The 21,998-nt window shown below is 41.1% G+C and overlaps 1 protein-coding gene across 2 annotated transcripts in view; it reads right to left on the bottom strand.

Annotated features, from left to right (window-relative positions):
• Positions 1-2,575: 2,575 nt before the first annotated feature.
• The window catches only part of AP3D1 (adaptor related protein complex 3 subunit delta 1), a 43,839-nt gene continuing 24,416 nt past the window's right edge, over positions 2,576-21,998 (bottom strand). The window contains exons 11-32 of one of the 2 annotated variants that reach the window (XM_059831746.1): positions 21,646-21,694; positions 20,690-20,835; positions 19,121-19,269; positions 18,798-19,028; positions 17,162-17,393; positions 16,519-16,664; positions 16,237-16,378; positions 15,236-15,307; positions 14,203-14,278; positions 13,201-13,400; positions 12,439-12,512; positions 9,851-10,028; positions 9,156-9,218; positions 8,431-8,523; positions 7,756-7,905; positions 7,573-7,620; positions 7,002-7,191; positions 5,839-5,927; positions 4,707-4,792; positions 4,152-4,273; positions 3,310-3,389; positions 2,576-2,928 (exon numbers count right to left, since the gene is read on the bottom strand). In XM_059831746.1, coding sequence (XP_059687729.1) covers positions 2,833-2,928; positions 3,310-3,389; positions 4,152-4,273; positions 4,707-4,792; positions 5,839-5,927; positions 7,002-7,191; positions 7,573-7,620; positions 7,756-7,905; positions 8,431-8,523; positions 9,156-9,218; positions 9,851-10,028; positions 12,439-12,512; positions 13,201-13,400; positions 14,203-14,278; positions 15,236-15,307; positions 16,237-16,378; positions 16,519-16,664; positions 17,162-17,393; positions 18,798-19,028; positions 19,121-19,269; positions 20,690-20,835; positions 21,646-21,694 — 2,712 coding nt within the window. In that variant the 3' untranslated portion in view covers positions 2,576-2,832. The remainder of the gene's footprint in view (positions 2,929-3,309; positions 3,390-4,151; positions 4,274-4,706; positions 4,793-5,838; positions 5,928-7,001; positions 7,192-7,572; positions 7,621-7,755; positions 7,906-8,430; positions 8,524-9,155; positions 9,219-9,850; positions 10,029-12,438; positions 12,513-13,200; positions 13,401-14,202; positions 14,279-15,235; positions 15,308-16,236; positions 16,379-16,518; positions 16,665-17,161; positions 17,394-18,797; positions 19,029-19,120; positions 19,270-20,689; positions 20,836-21,645; positions 21,695-21,998) is intronic. The other variant, XM_059831747.1, reaches the window with a different exon arrangement.

Raw genomic sequence — 21,998 nt, 5'->3', positions numbered from 1 at the left:
TCTTACTACTGGCAGCCACTGGGAGTATCAGCAAAACCAAATCCCTCAGTTCCTATTGCGGCAGCACCAGAACTTAATCCTCATATTAACGCTACCATGTTTCCATCACAAATTTTACTGGATGCCAGGCCGAGAGGAAGAGACAGAAGGGGCTGATTTCTGTCCTTCAGTTTCTAGATAAGACCAGAGCACTGAGTTTCACAAGTGCTTAGATTTTAGCTGCAATTGCGGTCAAAAAAATAAAAATGCAGCTTTAACTGAGGTGGTCTGAATTATTGTTTTTCCCCTGTAATTTTTATGTTTGTGACAACTATTGCTTGCAATGCTGCCTTCCAAAAGAGTGATAAAACCCGACCGCCTGACCAGTTAGTTATTCAAAGTATGTAGGAATCAATTCTGGTGCCGATAAAAACCAGGTCAGTTTAAAAACCAAGAGATGAAGAACAGCATCATTCCAGCCTCCCTCACTATGGACTCCTTTTTGCTCACGTACTTCATGCTTTCAAGCTGTTGCCACTGACAGAGCGGGTACATGACACGCACGTTAGGGACAGAAGACTCCCCTCGCTGATGCACACCAGTCCCCAGGTGGTAAAACCCTCCCACCCCAGTGGCGTTGCGTTAGAAATGACTTCTTACCTCCTCCAGAGCTTTTGGAATGAGATTCCTCTTACGTCCCCCAAAGACACAAGCATTCAGAGCTGGGGTACATCCGCGTCATGTTTTTGGGTCCATACAAACTGGAAGGGTCTTATAAAAGGACTATTTACAAAGCCAAAAATTTAACTTTGTTTTGAAAGTTTATTGGATCATCTTGACACAAAAATCATTACAGCAGCTTGTGGTATGTTGTTTTCTTTTTCTTTTTTTAAGGGAATGTTGATAGCAAATAAATTTGTGAATGTAACACATCATACAGTTTCAAAATTCTAGAATCACTGCACAGGATTCTGTAAGAGAAGACTCTACATGCTAAAGTGACAGTTTTCATCCATGAATTAAAAAAACCCACTAATTGAGGAACATTATCCTTTAAGACAATTTTAATATGTTCAGTTTCTAATACACAAACTGGCTAACCAAGGGAGGTTGACCGATACCAAAAACTACCACTTCCCCAGCAGTGAAGCCTGCTGCAAAGAAATTCCTGCAGCGCACAAGTGCGGTCAGAATACGAAGCTGGTCCTAGCAATAAAACCAGAGCAGAAAATACCCCAATATTGGAAGAGTGTAAAGAGCACAAGACACGCTTAAAGAACATGACGTTCACCCAAAGGGTAAGACCAACACTTTATCCCGTTCCCCGCGTAGGGTTTTAGTTCAACTCCACTGGGCCGTGCTGACACCGGTGGTGCTGGGGAAGCGCAGACCAACCCAACCCCTCCCCGCGGACCCTTCTGGGAACAGCAACCAACAGCTCCCAACCCACGCCTCAAAGCAAGACCGTTCGAGTGTGTTCTCAGTTTGCTGGGTATGGAACAGCAAGTAAAAGAACTGGGGGGGAAAAAAAAATAATCAAAAGCAAGAGATTTTGGAGAAGGACATCAATTAAGGATCTCTGTAAAGGACACAGTGATGTCCCTTTCCAGTCAGTGATTCCACAAGGTTTCAACAGTGCAGAATGGGCTTCACTTTGTAGACTCTCCCCTTCTTCCCTCTCAAGTCACCTGCTACAGAGAGAAGTCTGCAGCTCCTCAACAACCCCTTCCTTCTGCCACCCAGGCAGGGAGAGTTCTGCTGCAGGGACACCGTTACACTTGCGCTGCTAAATCTGCATCCACTGCTGCGAGGGCAGGGCCATGGGACGCTACAGGGACAACTGAGACGGCACGACATCTCTGACTTCACAGCACAGAGGGAACAGGGCCCTGTCTGCAAACTGTTCAGAGTACAAGGGATTACACGCGCGGGCATTTAACCTGGTAGTGGTCAACCTCAGCTGGTGAGCAAAATTATAAAAAAAAAAAAAGCAGGAACAGACCCTTTGGATTTCCAGTTTCTTGCTACACCCTTAACTTTTCAGGAATGTGAAATTGAAGTGGACTCATAAAACACATCAGCAGAGACTGCTCAAAAGGGAGAAGCATGATAGACTCCATTTGCGGGGGTGGTCAACAGGAGCAGAGAACCAAACAGCAACACTTCCAGCCTGCTTCATGCGTTCACTCTCTACTCTTTCAGCTGTCACTAAAAGAAGGTTAAGGCTCAAGGCAACTACTATAAACAGAAACTCAAACATCCCAGTTCTCACAGGGCTCATTTGGATTAGCTCAAGGAGATGGAGGATGTTTATATGCTGATCACGATAGATCTTGAGATAATAATAATAATAAATCATATTTAAAAAAAAAAAAAAGAGGCCTTCAGGTCCAGCACCAGCCTCTGCTAGAAATATACATCAACTACAGCAGCCCTGAAGACATGTTCCATAGCTAAGGGTCACGTCAACCTTCCCTCGCAATAAGCACAAGCAACAGACTCGGTGCTACTGTTGATAAAATTCCGCTTAGTCCACCGTCCCACGCAGATGGCAAGGTTTATGGGATCATCATGAGCTGCTGAATAAATAGCTCCCCTCCCTCCCTCCTCCAGTCATGTCACCAGGATCTCTTTGGGCTAGAAAGGGTTAACACCACAGTTTGTAAAAAGTTTTGAAATAAAAAGGTAACATACAGCCTTAAAATGTTGAAACTGCAAACAATGGTGGAGTTAACTGAAAAGCACGTGCCCCAGGATAGTACATGCGTACGAGGGAGAAACTTAACACATGGGTCTGCTCGTCTTTACACATTAGGTGTGTTTCTTGTAGATGGAGTATTTTATAAGGAATATTCAGCACTTGGACAATGTCTCTTTCATCTCATCCAACAAGTTGCTAAGCAGGGTGGAATCATTACATTTCCCATCTATGGATACAGAGTTCTCTCCCTTGGAAAGAAAAAGAAAAAAAAAAATCCATTAGCTCCTCTTCTAAGCGGGAACAATTTTATTCCCAGCCAAGCTCAGGGACTGGAAGCAGCCGGTGGAGCCCGCACAGGAACGAAGCAGGCTTAGCTGAGAGGTCAGTTCGGGGAAGCCATCAGTGCTGCTACTGCCCACCAGGTATGTGCTGGGCAACAGAAAACCCACGGGGAGGTACAAGCTTGGCAGTAGCACAGCGAAAACTGCTAGATGGGCCAGATGAATTAAATCGCCCATGGTGTCCCCGGATGATTTAGACAGGAGTATTTCCCTCTTTCTGTTAAGATGGGAAAGGCTGCAGATTTAGCTTCTCTCAGGTCTTGGTTCAGAGTGTTACAATGCTCTCACCTTTTTTACCAGTAGGCAGACGTGATGGCCTTGGATAGAACGACTGTACATTGATGCACACGAATCAACGCGTTCCACAACTATAAAGAAAGCAGGAGTTTTCATTTAGTGGGACAACTTTTAATATAAGGTTTGCTTCCCATGAAGAGGAACTACTGCTTTGCCTGGCCTCAAGGAATAGAAGCTTCTACTGAGTGAGGGGAGGAAGAAGTCAGGGTTAAGATGATGGACATGCCTGGCTCCTCCTGGCTCCTATCTGGGATATTTCACAATAATGAGGTTAGTCATTTGTCTTTTAAGCAAGCTGCAAATGTTTAGTGGCAAAAACACTGATCAGGATGGAAGATCTCTTTCCCAGAAATACTTTCAGTGAGGCAACATCTAATGCATACACCAGAGCATGATGAAACAGCCATTTGTTTTCTTCATCCAGTACTTGTGTTTTAATTAATAACTCCAAACTTGAAGAGCTCGTGCTCTCCCTTACTGAAACGAAGCATTGGGGAAAGAGATAGGCTGAAGCACTGAAGATCAAACACAACCTCCAGAGAACAGTTACAGCCTGAACTATAAGCAAGCTGCTCCCATGATACCTGCCACGTGCCTCGCTGGGCTGGAGGAAAGCCACAGGGACAGAAGGAGAGTTCATTTTGAAGACTATTGCATGCTTGAGGATACCAATGTGTTACAAAACTGGAAAAAACTCCTCTCCCAAATTTATTTAATTTGGACATCGCCTGCTTCTGTCATTGTTGAGGCCACGGAGTGTTGCACTTGCCAAGCACGGCAGAAATTTTGGAATATGGAATTTTGCAGAAGGTTCTGCATCAGGGAAGACTCACCTGAAAAATGATGATGAAAACAGATCTTTGCCAGTAGATGTTGGAAAGAAATGCTAATTCCATCTACTTTAATAGAACTCATGTGCAGATCTCCAGACTCTAGGAGCTTGGCAAAAGCATCACTGCAAAACAGGAAGGAAAGTAAACACTTGTACTAGAAACTCAAGTGTAATCTGCCACATTAGCCCCATGCAGACCTTGAAACATCTCAGGATGCAGAAGTCTAAGTACTACCAAGCTCTAGGAAAATGGGTTTACAGCAAATATGTGAACCAGACTCCACTGGAGTACCCTATGACCTCAACCAGAGCTACTTCCACTTGACCTCTGCCAACCTAGAGGGCATATAGCTCCTTCTTCAGAAACACTTGAAGTAAGTTGCTGGACATTTTAACAGTCAAACATTACACAAGATAACCGAACTGTAACCAAAGCAATCACAAGCAGCCAAAGTCAAAAGCATGCTGCGTATCTTGCAGAGATGGCCTGCAGCCAAAGCTCAGCTTCACATGGGCGGCAAAAGCACCAATGTTGTGCTCCCTAAATTGCACTTACCTATAGCAAGGCGTCGTGATCAAGTATGAAGCGCAACTGAAGTGCAATTTGAAATCTAGTTTTTCATGGGTTGAACCTTCATCATTCTGCAACAGGTCAAAGGAAAGGAGATGAATGGGAGCCCCGAGGCAGCAAGAGGAGGCACCACCCCCACCTACCAAACAGGCACCGAGGAAGACTTTAGGGCTCAATTCCCTTTGATATACCCCGGCTGGGCCTGAAGGATCAGTCTGAGGACGACCATCACGCTACAACATCAGGCCACTTAGAGACCAGATTTGGGCAGCCAGGTTGACACATACACCTAGAGCAGATAAGGGACACAACTGGAGGGATCTGGCTGCATTTTTGATTGCACTCTGCTGAAATATATTGAGCAGACTGAATTTAAACTAACACATGGAGATGTGGTTTTACAGTTCACCATTTCCCAAGCAAAATAATAGATTAATATCTCCCAGATTCTTAGGTACTGAAAGTAGGACTAGTATATTATTTTTAAGAAACCCTTAAAATCGAGATAATGGCTGGCTCAGAAGTAGCCACAACTGTCTCCATTCACTTCCTTCGAGCTGTTCACACAGCTCCTTCATTAATAATTTTACTGGACTAAGATTAGAAACCCACTAGTCTTATATAGGTCAATACTTATTAATAACAATGCCTTCAGCTAACCTCACTCTTGTTCTGGGTTTCCACCCTTATTAACTGTATCTAATTCTTATTGCTATTTTTCCAGCCTTCTACCAGGTAGCAGCGTCCAACTGATCCTTGGGTAACTGAGCGCAGAAGAAACAGACTCTGGGTTGCATCTCTCGCTAGTTGGCTGACCTCCTCTCCCCAGCAGATGCACCACTGCAGTGATTTTCTAGCTGACAATGTGGCGTATGTTTCAGGCTGCATTGCTCACACGCTGCCAGGAATGACAATTTAGGACATGCTTACGCAGTATTCGGGACACTCTTTGCACAAGATGTCATGTAAAAATACTTCTCACGTCACAGAATGGGTTGGTGCAGCAGAGATGAAATGATGCCTAAGAAAAGCTCTAAAGCAGTGCTTTCCACCCAAGTCAAGCTCCCTTATGCAGTTCCAAAGGAAGCAGAAGCACAGAGTGTAAAGCTGCACTTACTTTGACTATAAAGGACAGTGTTCCTTTTAACTTCTGAGCCATAACAATACTCTGAAGTGTAAACACAAACTGAGCTTCATTAGAGATTCCTAGCATGAAGAGAGGAGAGGGAGAAGTCAGGTCAGAAAATGGTTTCTGTATCTGAGTAACAGTTAGAATAAACTGATCAGTAGCAGCTAAGCTTTATGTACTGACTCTTTTTGAACCAAGTTTGAAGTTTTCCATGTAGGTGGAAGAGAGTTATATGCATAATACCTGTTGTGAATTAACAGCATTACAGCACTTAGCTCCGGGGTCTCTGAAAAGCAGCAGTGATAGCTGGCATCTGGTAGAGGTTATTGAGCGAGGGCCTGGGCAAAGTACGTCACAGTGGCAATATATTTAAACTGTTTGTATAACTGGAAAATACACATCTTTCCAAGTAGTTTTCAGAACTAATTTGCATTCTAACATTTCTATGTTTTTCTTTTAATATACAAGTCTGTGTCAAGAACTGTCTTATATAGAATAAAAAAATACCCCGCTGCTTTCCATGGGGGATCAAAATGCACCCTGAAGCCACTAAATCCCAGACAACTTCTGTGAACTGTTTCAGTATTCAAATTAACTCTTTGGCAAAGGAAGTGAAATTCAAAGAAGTTCAGTGATTCAACTGTAGTACTGTGCTATGTATGTTCCCCATCCGAATAAGCACATGTTATCGCAAACTTCCACTGCATATAGCCTTTGCCATTAAAACAGTGGGACAATAGCTCGAGAATAAATTCAGAGCGGATTCTAATGGTTTAAGAACCTATCGCTTCGTTTAATTTTAAATCTCATAGCAAACTCCTCATGAATTTGGAATTCCTGTAGTTGGTGATGCTGGCACCTTCAAAGGTGTGCCAGCCTGCAGTCACCTGAAAAAGGGACTCAGACATTCAGACTTCCAGTCCTACATTATAGGCTTTGCTTTTGCTGTACAGATCTACCTGCATTTATAGCCATACTGTAAGAAGGCTTATCCTCTCCAGTGAATTGTGTGAAAGTGCAGTGAACACCTAGGCAGAGGGACATGCCTTTCTGGAAAACAGCGAGTAGCAAGAAGTTCAAACAATTCTTTCCACAGGAGGGCAGTGCAGGACTAGACATACTCCAAGAACCACGTGCAAAGCTGCGCATACCAGGGGGTAGCTGGAAGGGCACAGGTATCCCATCATGTACTGATGATCCTTCTGGTCGGAGCATTTTAGTGTTGAGAGAGTCCAGGACATTTAGTTCCATGCTCTTAAGGAAGCTAGTGCTTTTGTTCTCAAAGATAACAGAGACAGTAACTTGACTATCGTTCTGGAGGTTTCCTTGAATATCGTATGTCTGCAAATGAAGAAAAAAAAAAAAAAAAAATCACAGGAAAGATTCAGAAACTTCCAACAGCAGAGCACCAGAACAGAACACAGCATCAGAATAAAGCAAGCTTCAAAAAGAAGGCAATTCGGTACAGCTATAGGACAGCTAAAGCACACTGGTGATCAGTTCCACAGTACTGCTAAGTAGCGGGAAAATACCAACTTACAAACTTGTTAAGTGGGACAACTAAAGGAATGGAAATGGAGTTCTGTTATGTTTCTGCCTCCTGGGATTTAAACAGTTCTTCAGTGTCTACATAAAGTTGCTATAGTATCCCCAGGGTATCCCCTCCTTTCTTAGACAACACAAAAAATGAAGACATCTGGATTTGCATGCCAAAAAACTCACCATTTTAATGTATGGATTTTCAGCAAGAAGGCGGTAACTGGACATAGGCTGAAAAACAAGAAAGAAATCACAGTCGCAATATAACTAATTTCTGTGAAGAGAGCTGTCATTCTCTTTCCTCCCAAAACAGTTTAGCTCCTGCGTTTTCCCCAAGGCAAGCACTGCCAGTGCACAGCTACTCACTGGTAGTGGTTCATCATCTAGTGTTCCATTCTGCACCGACTCTGTTGTCTCCTCCTCACTGTGATGACTCTTCTTTTTGGATTTCTTTTTATCCTTTGATTTCTCTTCTTTCTCTTTCTTGTGCTTTTTCTTCTTATGCTTGGAGGATTTCTATCAAGAAGAACAAGAAGCTACAACAAACCCTTAAAGAAACCCTGTATTTCCACCCATTACATCCTGACCCCTCTACCAATCTTTCAACTCTAGACTCTCACTCTATGCAGCCTTCTGCATGACTGAACAAAGTTTTCTACTACTGCAGAAACCCAAAACAGAGCTCCCATTCCTTAAACCCCAATAGTCATTCTGTGTTGAGTCCCAGTAAACCCTTGCTCCCCACTCACATGACAATACCTTAACCCAAAGCAGCCTCGGATCAGCAGAAGGCCAAATCTCTTCAACTGTTCGGAAGTCCGGCTTTAAAACTGTTACCTGACCCTTGGCTCAAGGAACAACCAAACCTCTTACCATGAAGCGTTCAGAGCACCTCAAGGATGTAACGTTCCACTGCTGCCTGTTTGCAGGTGGTCACTACACTGAACAGGATGCTGCTGGTAATTTCTGTGTGCGTCTTTTTAAGGAATATGAGACACTAGGAGAATATGACTAAGGGTGACAGCACCTTAAATCACTTACCTTTCCTTCATCATCCTCCTCTTCTCGCTCTTCCCTTTCTTCCTTTACCTCTTGAGGTTCAGCCACAACAGCAGCACCCACTTCAGGCTCACTCTGAGTAGATTAGCAGAAGGATTATGACACTAACAGAATGCAGCTGAAACACCTGAATCCCACACCAAAAGAAAACTTAACAGTGACAGTCCCCCCCGCCATCAACTGTTATTTCAAAAATTACATTAGACTAATGTGGTATCAAGGCTTTCATGTTATGCCTCTAAAACCCAGCAAACAGGATCACCTGAGGACAAGATATAAAAGATTTCCTCCAAGGAATCCATCCCTTTATATTCCCTGTCTCTTCCTCTAAAATCTCCCATCAAAATCCGTGAGACTTTCTTTCAGACTGTGTCTCTCATGTCTATTAATATTGCTAGTGTCTAGATCATACTAGGAAATAAAACCATACATTAATAATATTAAAACCCACCAATAATATTAAAATCCACCAAGCCTGTAGCTGCATCTGTATTTCTATCCATTGATCTGCACAGCAGAATGAGCTTGAAACCTCCCATTACAGTGTCTGTAAACTGGGGAGATAAAGTGTCATAGCTTCATAGCAATAGGTTGAGGAGATGAAGCCTATCTTTCTCTTCTCTCCTGCAGCATGACAAAGCACTCGTATCACAGCTAAGATGCAATCATAAGAAAAAGTTTCCTGTGATGTGGGGTAAGATGTCTACCTGTGGCTGGGTAGTGGAAGCAGGCGGTGGAGCAGTGGACAGCCAGAAATCCAAGTCTTCCCCCTGAATTTCAAGACAAAACAAAACCATTGTGGTTGTTTTGATACCATTCTTTGAAAAAAACCCAAAAAACCACCCCAAAAACCCAATCATCAATTAAATTAAAACCTTAAGTTCCCATGGAAATGCATTGCTGCATCTTAGAAGAAACCTGCATCTCTGCAGAGTGGTTAAGAAGAAGGATACTTCAAGTCTTCAGAGTAACTGACAACTAACATCAGGTTTTATAACGGAAAGATTCTGAAGTATACGGGTGACAGGATGTAGAACAAAAGCGAGTTCCAGATATTCTGCTAAAGAGTTCCCCATTTTAAGAACAGACAAAATATCAGTAAACTCAGCTTCCAAATTAGATCTAGAAGATCTACTGTGTAGGCTGCAGTAAGCTGAAGTCTGCTAACCTACGAGGCTAAGTAAATGTTATTTTCATTAACAGAAATCTTTAAATACCTGCTTCTATGGTTGTAAAAACTTAAGGAAATAAAGGTTGAAAACATTCAGCTGTTTGAATTGTCAAATGTGACTGTTCCTAAGCAACAAACAAAACACAGCAATAAATATGGCCCATAACAGCCATTTCTAAAATAATGCAAGTCTTGGAGAATTACCTTTTTTTCTTCTTCCTCCTCTACTACCTTTTTCTCTTTCTCTTTCTTCTTTCCTTTGTCTCTCTCTTTTTCTTTGTGTTTCTTTTCCTTCTTTTTGGGTTTCTTGCTCTTCTTCTCTACTAGGGGAGCTTCTGAGTCCGGTGACTTCAGGGTCTCAACATTTCTGTGTCTCTGCACTGGCAGCTTCTCACTGTCTGCTAAGGGTCTTAAAAATAAAGAGACCATTACCCTTCTGCAAACAGTTTCCCTTAGCTCAGATTATCTACTGGATGTGCAAGACAAGGTATGCTTTGTTTTTAAAGAGCTGGGCCCCAAAATCTTAAATCAGCACATACTTCTGTACCTGAAGGTTATTTATGTAGCTGCAGACACTGCACCCAGGGATTAGAGGTTAATAGAAACAACCTGAAGGTGACCGAGAGCCAAGCTCTTGCTGACACCTGATCACTCTTAAAAGTGATTACAGACTTGCAGGCTGAGTAACACCTACAGAAGGACACATACATACACATCGCATTATGCTGCATTTCTGTGGAACCACTCTCAAAGGAAGAGCAAAGATGTGAAACAGTAGGAAGCATTTGCAACAGTGTGGAAATTCAAGCAGTGGAACGACAGCATGGCTCAAACAGCCCTCGAAGGGCCTGTTTTTTGTTGTTATTGATGAATAGGTCACTCCAATCGGAAATTATTTTAAGCAATAAACTGTTTCATTTTGGAAGTTTGGAATCTATACGCTACCATTACATTTAAAAAGTTGTGTTTAATTTCAGATACCTGTTTCCAAAAAAGCATGAGTAGTAGTTCAGATTTATAATGTATCCCAAATCCATTACTTGGGAAAAAAACACTGCAGAAATGTCTCCATTCTTGTCAAACACTGCCCAGAAATCAGTGAGAAGTTCACCAATTGCCTCTTTTTCTATTTCTACAGCTTTTTACTTAGCATTAATTTTCATGTTTGAGCAGCAAACACCAGTTCAGGAAGATTTCTAATCGTCTCACCTGCCTTAATTTTTTTTTGCTTAACTTTGCATGAAAAACCAGACCCAATTAATTTTTTACTTTGAAACAGACACTGAAAGGGCAAGATGAACCCCATCTGTTTGAACAGTAAACAGATCTCATCTTTAAGCTATTTCACATATACCTGGACAGGAACAGGGATCGGTGCTGAAAGTCAATGATGAAACAGACTCACATAAATTTGAAGGTCAATGATTTCAATAGTTTCACCACCCTTCAAGTATTTATGCCATCCACTGAAATCAACCAACCTGGCAAAGAACGTCAACCACTTAGCAATATATTCTTACCTGGAAGGCTTCCCTGAAACCAGACTGCATGTGAGCGTGACACAGACATAGCAGTGCAAGCACAGAAAGAAAGAGAGAGGACACAGACATGAGAAAACATGACAGGAGAGCACACTGACTCATATGAAGTGGAAAGAGAATGGATGGAAACAATACAAGAGTCCAAAGATGCCACCTGGAGCACAGCATTCAGAAACTGCTCTGCTCAGTGTTTTCTATGCTGTTGAGGCTTGTCATGCAAATACGAGGTTTATAGTCAGAAATTAATTTCCTTGTATATGTCTGTTCCCTGCAGACTCAGAGTAATGTGACCAGCTCATGAAAAAAGGAAGTTTTTCAGAAACTGTTCTTTCACTTTTTAAAAATGCTATATCACTTTTTTTGCAAGGTGCCAAGGGGCCAAACCCCTACAGGTTTGGGAATTGCAGAGAACAACACAGCCTTTAAAGTTTAGTATCAGAGAGAGGGAGAGAGAGAGAGAGAGAGAGATTACATGTGCACACATGTGCCTGCACAGTCTTCAAAACTTTACAGGAGGCATCCAGGGACCGTAAATCAGCAATTATTTTTAGCGTGGCATTTTTCTAAAACAGCAACTAAAAAAAAAAAATCTCAATGTGCAATACTTAGCAGCCCACTTCTAATTATCACATGGCATGCAGGGATTTGGGGTCTCCTGCACTGCAGCCTGGGGTGCTAGTACTCTAAACTCCTCCAGTAGCTGAATGGGGACCAGACTCTGGTCAAAGTTATGATATGCAGTTCACTCAATCATGTTAGAAGAACATTTTTCAACAGTGGCACCACACTGAATGTCCACAGGGCAATGGGGAACAATAACAGCCAGTTCGTAGCGTCAAATGATCACAACACAGAGCATACAGGCTTGCCATGTGTACAGGGGTTCCGAGATGAACACAGATGAATGCAGGTCACACTCAGTGCCAACGCAGGTTAGATCAGAGAGATACTGGTACACCCAAAAGCTCAGGCTAACTCTCTCACATCTGATCCCAGCTACACTGCCTGTGCTTTCAGACTCCATTCAGTCACACAAAACGATTCCCCTGCCCCTCCCAAAACCCCCGCTACTTCAGCAGGTTAGCTTTTATCCTCTACGCTGCAGTGGGAACCCAAGCATGGATGATCGTCTAAGGTTACATCCAAGACATGGCGAGAGACTTAATCTTTTCACCTAGTGAACTGCAGCTAGTACCTTTGCCTGTTTAGCCCCAGAGACCTGCCCTCATGCATTCTGGTTCGCAATTAAGTAAATTCGCATACAAAACTGCCACTTACTTATCCAGATCTATATCAAGTGCCTTATACGGATCATTGGGATCTTTGTCATCTTCATCACTGGGCAAAGCATTCTGCAGGAGAGATAGAGAGACCATCCACTGAGGAAGTGAACCACAGGCAATTTCAAAACTAAAGATCTACATCTCCTGAAGCAGTTTAAGATTGTTAACCCTGGAACAGGCCAGCTTGCAGTCAGGCACAGTAAGTTACAGGAACAATGCACTTCAATGCAGCATTTAGTTACAAGATTAATTTAGAACAGAAACCCATTCTTCATGAACTGCAGGATTTGAATTGCTGCTGTTCGGTTTTGATTAAAGGAAATTTTAGGAACAAATACAGATTACATCATTAGCATGCGCAATTAATTATAATCAGCTGCAAACCTGCTGACTAGACAGCAAGTTAACGTCAAAGTGAAGCAGCAGAACATAATAAATGAAGTGACTATTTGGACAGTGTTACTTTTATAGCAGAGCTGCATATTGTTTGTTTTGTTCGTTGGTTTGGTTTTGGTTTGGTTTTTTTTAATAGCTTCAGTGGCAATTTTTGTCTTTTCATGCACAAAAAGACAATTTCTCCCCCTGCAAAGAACAGCCTAGGACCATCTCAATCAGTCATTTCTTAAACAGCTTTGCAAGAAATAAGAGCTCTTGAATTGCAACAATACAGACTGGCTGGCAATTCTTGGGGAAAAATCTCCCAAGAGCAGCACACAAAAAAACCCCACAACTCAGACCACCAACCAACGCAACTGACCTCTGGCATCTCCTCTGTTATAATATCAACATGGTGAGCTGGAGCAATATCCTCCTCACTCTCTGTGTGCAGAGAGTTATGGCGATGATGTTTACCTCTCTTCTCCTTTTTCTGTTTTTTCTTTTTCTTGTCTTTCTCCAGTTTCTGTTTATGTCTTCGCTCTTCTTCCAGTTTCACATACTGGTCAGACATGGGCATTCCTGCAGAGGAAGCCAAACTGCTTTCAGGCTACAGTCCACATGGACATTGATCACTGAAACATATGTTAGGAGTGAACCTTGCTTCTAGCTTCTCAGAATTAGAAGGTTCAACACCTCTCTATGCTTCCTTATCATCTCACATACAGCCCCTCCAGCACCAGCTTTACTATCACACTCCAGCTCTCTAGAAATAGGAGAGCGCTCTACCCTGCTCCCTGATTCTTGTCCATGCTAACTGGATTACAAATATTTTAAGTAGAATTGGTGCTATTGCTGTACCGACAACTTTCCACACATTGGAAAAAACTTCGTTATGTAAGCCTTAAATATTTGCGCTTAGAACTCATCACTTACAATGTACTGCACTTTATCAAAAGCTTTTGAGTGCTATATCAAACCCCTCATTAGATACACAACTACCTTTTGATTTTTGAAACAAGATATTAAAATAGTATGACTACCATTAGACTCCACTCAACGTCTCCTGATCACCTTCATCAGCCCTTTAAGACATTCCAAAGCTGACTGCTACCTACACAGAACAGTGGCTCGTTTACAAGTTACAGACTTGGCTGCACAATACGCTTAATCACAAAGTTACTTCTAATACTGTCCTGAGAGTAACCACGCTCAGACTGCAAAGTACTATTTTCAAACACATGTAAGTTAAGGAGATACATTTAAGAGTCTATGAACGTATGCTCCTTGCCCTTAAAAACCTAAGGAGGAATTTCTAAGAAGGTATCATTACTTTTGCTTAACTGAACTTCTGTAATTAATTTTAAAGATTAACTGCACTTACCTGGAACTTTTAAGGGGACAGAAAGGTCGATCTGGACCACAGGTATATGTTCCACACCTGGAGTGTCTTGGTATCGCTGGGAAAATGAAAATTTGTTACATTCTGAGCACTGCCAGATACAAATTTATACAAATAGACACAAGTCAAAACACCAAGCAGTTTAATCCTTTAAGTGAACATTTTAAAGTATAGGAATGGAAGAGCTCAGTACTAAATCCTGTGTGGTAGTGGAGTGTATTTTAAAGCCAGATGATAACTATTCTAAAAGACCCTACTTTTAGTTACAGTTTTTTAACCCTGCTACTGCTCTGAAGAAGGCTTGTTGCAACTCTCTGAAGAATTTTTGGTTTGTGTTTTATTGCTAATAATTTGCCACTTCAAAAGATAAATTTTTGAGATTTGAGTTAAGGAAAATGGGGTAGTCCTTAGGATACACAGGGAATAAAGCAGGTTCTTCCCCTGAAAAAGGTGTTAGGAAGAGACTACAACAACCTTTTGATCCATGAAACACACTGCATGTTCAAGAGGAGCACGGTCAAGGTTCACTCTGTCTTCATTGCTCTTAATGAAGTGCCTGGCAATCTGAACCCTTCCATCACCCAGAGCTGGGACAAACTACCTGCACAGGAATTTGTGACACAAGGGCACAGAGAAGTAGTGTTTCCCTGCAGCTTTTAAATAAACCTTGTTGAAACATAAACACTGCGCTTTCCATGGCAAGTTAATCCAGACTGTTCCTAACTACTGAGTAATGGGAGTTGTGACAATTACCATTTCCTTATTTCTAAATGGGAGGTCCACCAGAGATTCACAGAAAGCTGGCTGCTCTTGTGATATTATATCACTTGTGAGTTTCTCAACACAAACAAGACTTACAAAAATAGTTGTAGGAAGGCACTCCAGTTGGCACACTATTAAGTGATCAGAACTGCAGTGGAAATAATCAGAAAGTCCCGGGGGAAGCTGTAGCTCTGACATTCAGCGAGCCTTCACACAATTATGAGGCCAGCAAGATATTTTAATTCAGACTCACCTTCTGTGGGGAAGGAGAGCTTTTAATATAAAATGGGTTGTTTGCCTGTTCTTGTTTCCGGGCTTCTCGACGCTAAAAGCAAAAGAGTATTTGTAGTTAGATTGTTTGTTTATAAGCAAAGAGAGATAAAAGGCATCAAAGTGCAAAATGCAACCTCCCTGAATTTTTCGAACAATACATAACTACTTGCAAAAGGACTACAGCATAGTAGCTTGAGTATGATATACCAGTTCTGAGTTACAAGACATACTAGGATATAACAACAAGCACTGTTACTACTGTAACTAATATTCCTTAGAACAGCCTTTCTTTGCTTTTTAATTGTAGACTAGAGATGGTAACTTCCCGAAGACCAGATTCTGATGGCAATTCAAATGTTTCTGTTTTCATTTTTGCAAAGAGAGGAAGAAGTGAAGATTCTCATCAACAAAAAGTTTTCTCTATGAAAACAAAAAGGTCAGAAGCAGGGAAGGTGGTATCACTACTGAGAACAGTCACATTACAGTAATTCATAGAAGCTGCTGAAGTCCATGAGCAAAGATGCTGCTCCTTTTTCTGCTGATACAGAGCACACAGAATAACAGAAGTACACCAATGGAGAAGGTGTGTACAAAACCAAATAGTTGCGGAGCCCAGCACAAGTGTCCATCCTCAAGACCCTGTACTTCCAAGTGAACTGCACTAGACACCACAGTTCACAGGTCAGATTTTTACAAGAGCTCAAAACTCCTAACAAGGGCCAAGTTTTTATAATATCTTGCTTCCATTTGGAAAAAGACAGGCAAGTTGGACTTCCAAGAGAACTTTTTATCGATGTATTCCACCATGCCTAAAAAAATACATATATTTTATTCACATCAAATCATCAGATTTCCTAAGCTGTAGAGATTAGAACGGCTCCCTGGCTACACGGAGAATCCACAACAGCTCCAACTACCTTAGTAGTACCGAAAACATTACTACTGAATTATGTAGGGAAAAGCATTTTAACATTCACTCACTCTGGCCAGCTCCTCTTCATCTATTTCTGGCTGTCTATGTCTGGAATGCCTTTGTTCCTCATCATGAAAAATTGTTTTGGGCTTTTCATCTTCAGACTCACTGTCTGATGGAGGTTCATTGATCCAGGCATCAAGGTCCAAGCTGGTAAGAATTGCAGTAAACAAACAAATAGCTTGACTCAGTACCCCTGAGTATTTCAGTGTTTCTCATCATATATTTAGCTTTACTATTTAAGAGTTTAAAAATTTAAATAAGACTTTGGGAGAGAGAAGGAACCTTACCCCTCCGGAACTGGTACTTTCTTCTGTGCTTTAGGAGCCACAGGATTCAGCTCACCAGCAAACAGGGCTATGACTTCCTCAGCAACAGGTACTTCCTTTACTTGTAGCTTCTGAATATATTTTATTAGCTGCAAGATGCAAGAAGCCTAGAAACAAATACAGAAGTGATTTCAGAATTAATATTAACAAGCTGAACCAAAAAATCAACTGCAATGAAAGTTAGCAGAAGATAACTGTTCTACTCCATCAAGGGAATTAAGAGAAGCAGCATAACTGCAGGTTTAGAGCAAATGTAAAAAAAATACACGTTAACCCTCTCTTTTGGCTGTGTCCTTTCTGTGTCCTTACATGCTCACATAATTTTAAAATTAAATTGTTTTGAGTGAAATTCTTGCAAGCAGTCTTCAGAGGTGGTATTGAACTGGAATAAGATCCGGGCTCTGACATGAAATGTCACCACTCTTCCCAGTCTAGTTCTACAGCTTCTCTTTCACAGAGTTACACAAAGCACAGAATCAACGCACCACTCCATTGGTAACAACAGCTTATATAAAATGTGCATGTCCACAGTAAATTACATATATGCTCCAATACAAATGAGAGACTTTGTATCATAAATTCCAAAGTAATTTTGTTCTCTTACCCTCTCCTGAACTTCTAGATCTGCACTCTGTACAAACTGAGGCAAACGCTCAATCATCAGCTGTGTAATTTCCTGAGCTGCTTCCTTTTCCCCAGATTGCTCTTTCTGCTGTAGGATGGATGCATAGAGCTTCACCATGTTCTGGACATAAACTGCCTGGATGTGGCCTGGTAGAGTTGTAACTTTAGGCCTCAACATTGCTTCTAAAGTTTGGTTTGCTTCCTCGAGGTGTCTATAAAGACAGCGTGGACAGATGGAAGACAGCAATTGAGAAATTTCAACATTTCAGTCTTCATGGAGAAGAATTTTTCATAAACCTCAGTTGCACTACAAAGTGCTACAGAAAGACAGGACAGACTACAAATACATAATCATTTGCCTCTGCCTATTTTCCCCTTCTAAATTACAGTAATAAAATGGCACAGAAGAATTTACAGCTTTATCCTTTTCCAGAAGGGGAGGGACACCTCATTTTCCACCGTTACAAGTTCAGTATTCTCTCCTTTAACTAAGCATTGCACTTAAGTGCCAACTCCATTGACAGTCTGGATCTAGCAGCCCAACTACCTTCCTGCCATTCTGTACTTCACCACTCGGATCAATGAGGTTGTATTTCCAACCATTTACTGAAGAAAACTAAAAGCTAGTAGGCAACACTTAATACACAAAAAAGAATGCAGATCATAACACTTGTTTTAAAAAAATCTCATGCTCTTATTCAAAACTGTCTGCTCACGACTAAATGGAAAATGCACAAAAAAGTTACTGGTCCATTACAAATGGAAAGCTAAAGTTTTCTAAGTAAAAATGTGATCAAACTGAAAAAAGGAGAGTATGTTCTCTTGCTTCTTAATCTACAGTTTTCTTTGCAGAACTTTTTTAATTCAATGAAGAACTGAGCCATATTAGCGTTCCCTAAAAATATCACACCTACTATGTGAATTTAAATGGGAACCAGTGTTCAGAGTGGCAATTACAAGAAGGAACACCAAACCAGATGATAAAAGGAGACTACAGCATCATGGTCTGTCCAGCTTACCAAAATGAAAGCTAGGTAAGCATGTGTATATGCACACACAACCAAGAGACAAAAACATCTCTTTAAGCTAAAAGACACTGTTAGCACAAGAACATTGAAAATTGTGCTACTGTGGGTACAGATAAGTTTTGAGCAAAAAAAAAAAAAGATTACTTTTAATCCTCAGAAAGATTAGGTTCTGCAAAAACCTTTCAACAAAGGCAAAACAGGGAGGAGAGCAAAAACCAACTCAGTCAAACATGGTGACTGGACATTTTCCCTATGCTATAAGTGGGATTAGACCTTAATGGTTAAGGAGTTCCATCAATGTCTTAAGATCTTACTGCTTACACCCACAATTATGCCTTCCTGCATGAGTGGGCAGGACTAAAGAGATAAGAAAAAAGACCAGATACTCAAAATGAAGTATCCGTCTTGGCTAGGCTAGAAACAGCTGAGAAGCCTTACGGGGTGAGGGAGCGGGAAAGAAGCAATCATTTTATTAGCTTTACGGTGCATATTCTGAACTATCCTTCTCTCAAAAATACTTTTCAGTGACCTGAATCTTTGCCCGAAAGTAGCTGCTCAAAGCACATCAGGCTTTCTGTTTGCACTTACTCAGAGAACTCCCCACATATCCAAGCAGCAGCATAAAGCACCTCACAGATCCCATTTCTCTGGGTGTTGCTGGCTATGAGATGAGCATTGTCCAGAAGCATGGCCATTTGAGAAACCGCAAATTTACGAATAGCTTTAACTCTGATAGCTACATCTAACATCTGAGCTGCTATAAGATGCCCATGTCGTGTGCCTTCCAACCGGGTCAACTCCACCAAGATGCTTATGTACCTACAAAAAGTGAGAGGGATGCAATTTTATCAGCAGACAATCGTGCATTACCATTGCTTATGATCTCAAAGCTGACACATAAAAACACTGACCATTCAAAGTTTGTTATATATTGATAATTGGACTGACTACAAATATCTATGATTTTGGTCAGCAGCTCATCCCGGTATGTCGTCCCTTCTGCTTTATCCACGTGAATCATCAGTTTCTTCACTATCTCCATCAAGTTCTTCTTCGAAACCTGTTAAAGAGTTATTAAAGGGTTGAACCAAAACTAAGCCATTTCCCATACTGTCAAGTCCTTCTAATTCCACTAAAGCAGCTGCTGGCTCTTTGACAGACCTGTGTCACGTGTTAACAAGAAATCAGAACCACCTCTCTAGGACCCAGTTTCAGTCACAATCGAAAAAGGGACCTGTTTATTTCTTTTCAGTGTTGTTATTAAAGCAGAGCCAGCACAAGTATACAAGACCATGCTGTGGGAGAGCTGAGAATACGAATTACTAGCAGCAATACAGGAGAAAAGGAATCTTCTACTTCTGCCAAGTAGCAAATTTAGTAGTTTAAAACAGTTTTGCTTCTAAATTAAACAAATTTAAGAGTCATTAACAACCAGAAGAAATCTAGCATTTCAAAACATACCTGTATTAACTTGCTCTGGAAACTTATTTGTCTAAATAAAGTCACCAAAATATTAAGTAAGTATCACCAGTTGAGCAAGATGGTAGACTCTTTCTCCTAGGCTATCTTTTGACTAAAGACATAACAAGCAGGATTTAACCTCCAGAACTACGAACGAACGCACGCACGCCATTTCTCTTTGCAACAACATTAAAACCACTGTCCTGTTACTCTCATCTCATGAGGAGTACCAGACAAAAGGTGTCCTCCTTACTTTTCACTGCCTCCTCTAAAATAGGAAACTATGAGACATATCTATCATGATCCTTTTATGCATGTGGGGCGGAAGGGCACAGACTCGTGAGTGAAAGGCACTTAACTATATAAATCATAACCACAACCTTTTTGGAGATCAAATATTGTCACTACAAGATTGGCCCTGTAGCCTATGCACATTTTATAAACTGCCCTGCGCAGCTGCAGAATGCATGCACAAAACTGGTGCCACACAGGAGAACAAACAGAATGAGATTCTGTACGTGTCATTAAAAGGCATAACAAAATTTACAATGAAGGGCAAATTTGATGATAAAGCAGCTTAAAGCTGCCTTCTCCTGTTGTTTCAGAGTGCTCCGGACTGTTTCCCAGACTGTGTAACTTATGTCAACCTGAGCTATGATGTGCTGCAAACAGCAATGCTAGAACAGCACGGACCAACCCCAATATGCCTACGGCCCACTTTATACCTAGTCGAAGGACAGAAGGAACAGCTGAGGCTCAGGCATTAGAGAAGCAGCCTCCTGGGTGACTTCCACAGCACCTGAACTCAGAAACTCCTTCCAATCTGAATCAAAGTTTTTAAAGCCCTCTCATGCTGTGCCAGATCTTTGACTTGTTATAACCACCAGAAAAGATATGGGAGTTATTATCACAAGACTACTGGGGAGAGGGGAAGAGAAAGTTGCATGTTTTTCTTAAGCATCAGCCTCCTGAAGGGTCACACAGGCTGGAGAGGAAAGGAAATACACATAGAAACATACCATGCCATACAGGAGATCTAAAGCTCTGAGTCGGATAGACTCATCTTTGTCATCCAAACATTGGAGAATGAGATCCTTGTGAGACTGAACTGATTTAGGATGCGTTTTCAGGATTTTGGACATAGCTAACAGTCCCAGGTATTTCACTGTGAAAGACAAAATAAAACTTCTTTCCAAATATAGAAACACTGTTTTGTGTTGAGCATGAAATCTTAATATGAAATGCTTCTACTTAAACCAACTTTAATACATTTAAATAAAAATCTATGACAAGGAAAAGCATTTTTGAGAAACAGTGCATCACAGATTACGGTCTTTAATTTCATAATCCCATACACAGGCACATAATTACATACATAATCTTCATCACAGTCTTCTTGCACCTCAAGTTTTATCATTGATTTAAAAATATGTATTTAATATATAGAAACTATGGGGTTTGAGAACATGCATGCTAGGATGAACACAGCTTTAAAAGCACTGAAGATTAGTGTATTAAGTAGGAGCCCTGTTCTCAATGGGAAAAATTCAGACAGCAGGGAAAAGGTTTGCGCACAAAAAGATTTCCCAGTGTTCTTTGTAGTCACTAAAATAAGTAAGCATTCTTGCATTTTACTACTATGCTTACACTGCCGAATACCCCTCACTACTTTCCAAGCAGCAAGTTTATAAAAAGGGAAAACCCAGAACATAGAAAGAGAACTGTTTTAGATTTACAAGTCCACAAACAGCAGTAATAATTTATCTCATTTGTTTTAAAAAAAGCTCATTATAAGAAGTGCTCACTATCAAAAATTATCTCCACATTTAAAAACTCAGCAATTGTTTACAACGTACCAGGCACTACAACACTGAACAAGCTGTTTGGAGAAACAGATCATTGCTTTAAGACTGCTGCAATTTCTCCCCAGTGGTTGGTTGCTAAAAGCTTCCATGAAGACAAGTAACATACTTACAGTTCTGGTCAGAATCTTCTATCAATATCCTTAACTTCTGAACACAAAGCTGGAAAAAAGACCACATCATGCTTATTACAAGCCTTCAAAGTCTTAATTAAAATAACTCTTCATAAAGTTTCCTCAATACATAAGGAAGCATTCTGACCAAGACCCAGGGCCTCTAGGTAAGAGGGTCTTGTTGCATTAACAGATTTCAGAACAAAAGGGACCTCTGTATGATTGTATTGATAGCAGCAGCTGAATAAGAGAGTTAGGAAAACTCTAAATGAGAAGAGTCTGCATTTTAGAGCAAAGGAAATAAGATAATTTACATAGGAAATGCTTCAGTCTGTAGCATTCCACCTAAGTGA

The sequence above is a fragment of the Gavia stellata genome, chromosome 32, assembly GCF_030936135.1.
Source record: "Gavia stellata isolate bGavSte3 chromosome 32, bGavSte3.hap2, whole genome shotgun sequence".
NCBI classification, from domain to species: Eukaryota; Metazoa; Chordata; class Aves; order Gaviiformes; family Gaviidae; genus Gavia; species Gavia stellata.
The sequence above is the reverse complement of the archived record's forward strand: the minus strand, read 5'-3'. Positions and strand labels throughout refer to the sequence as shown.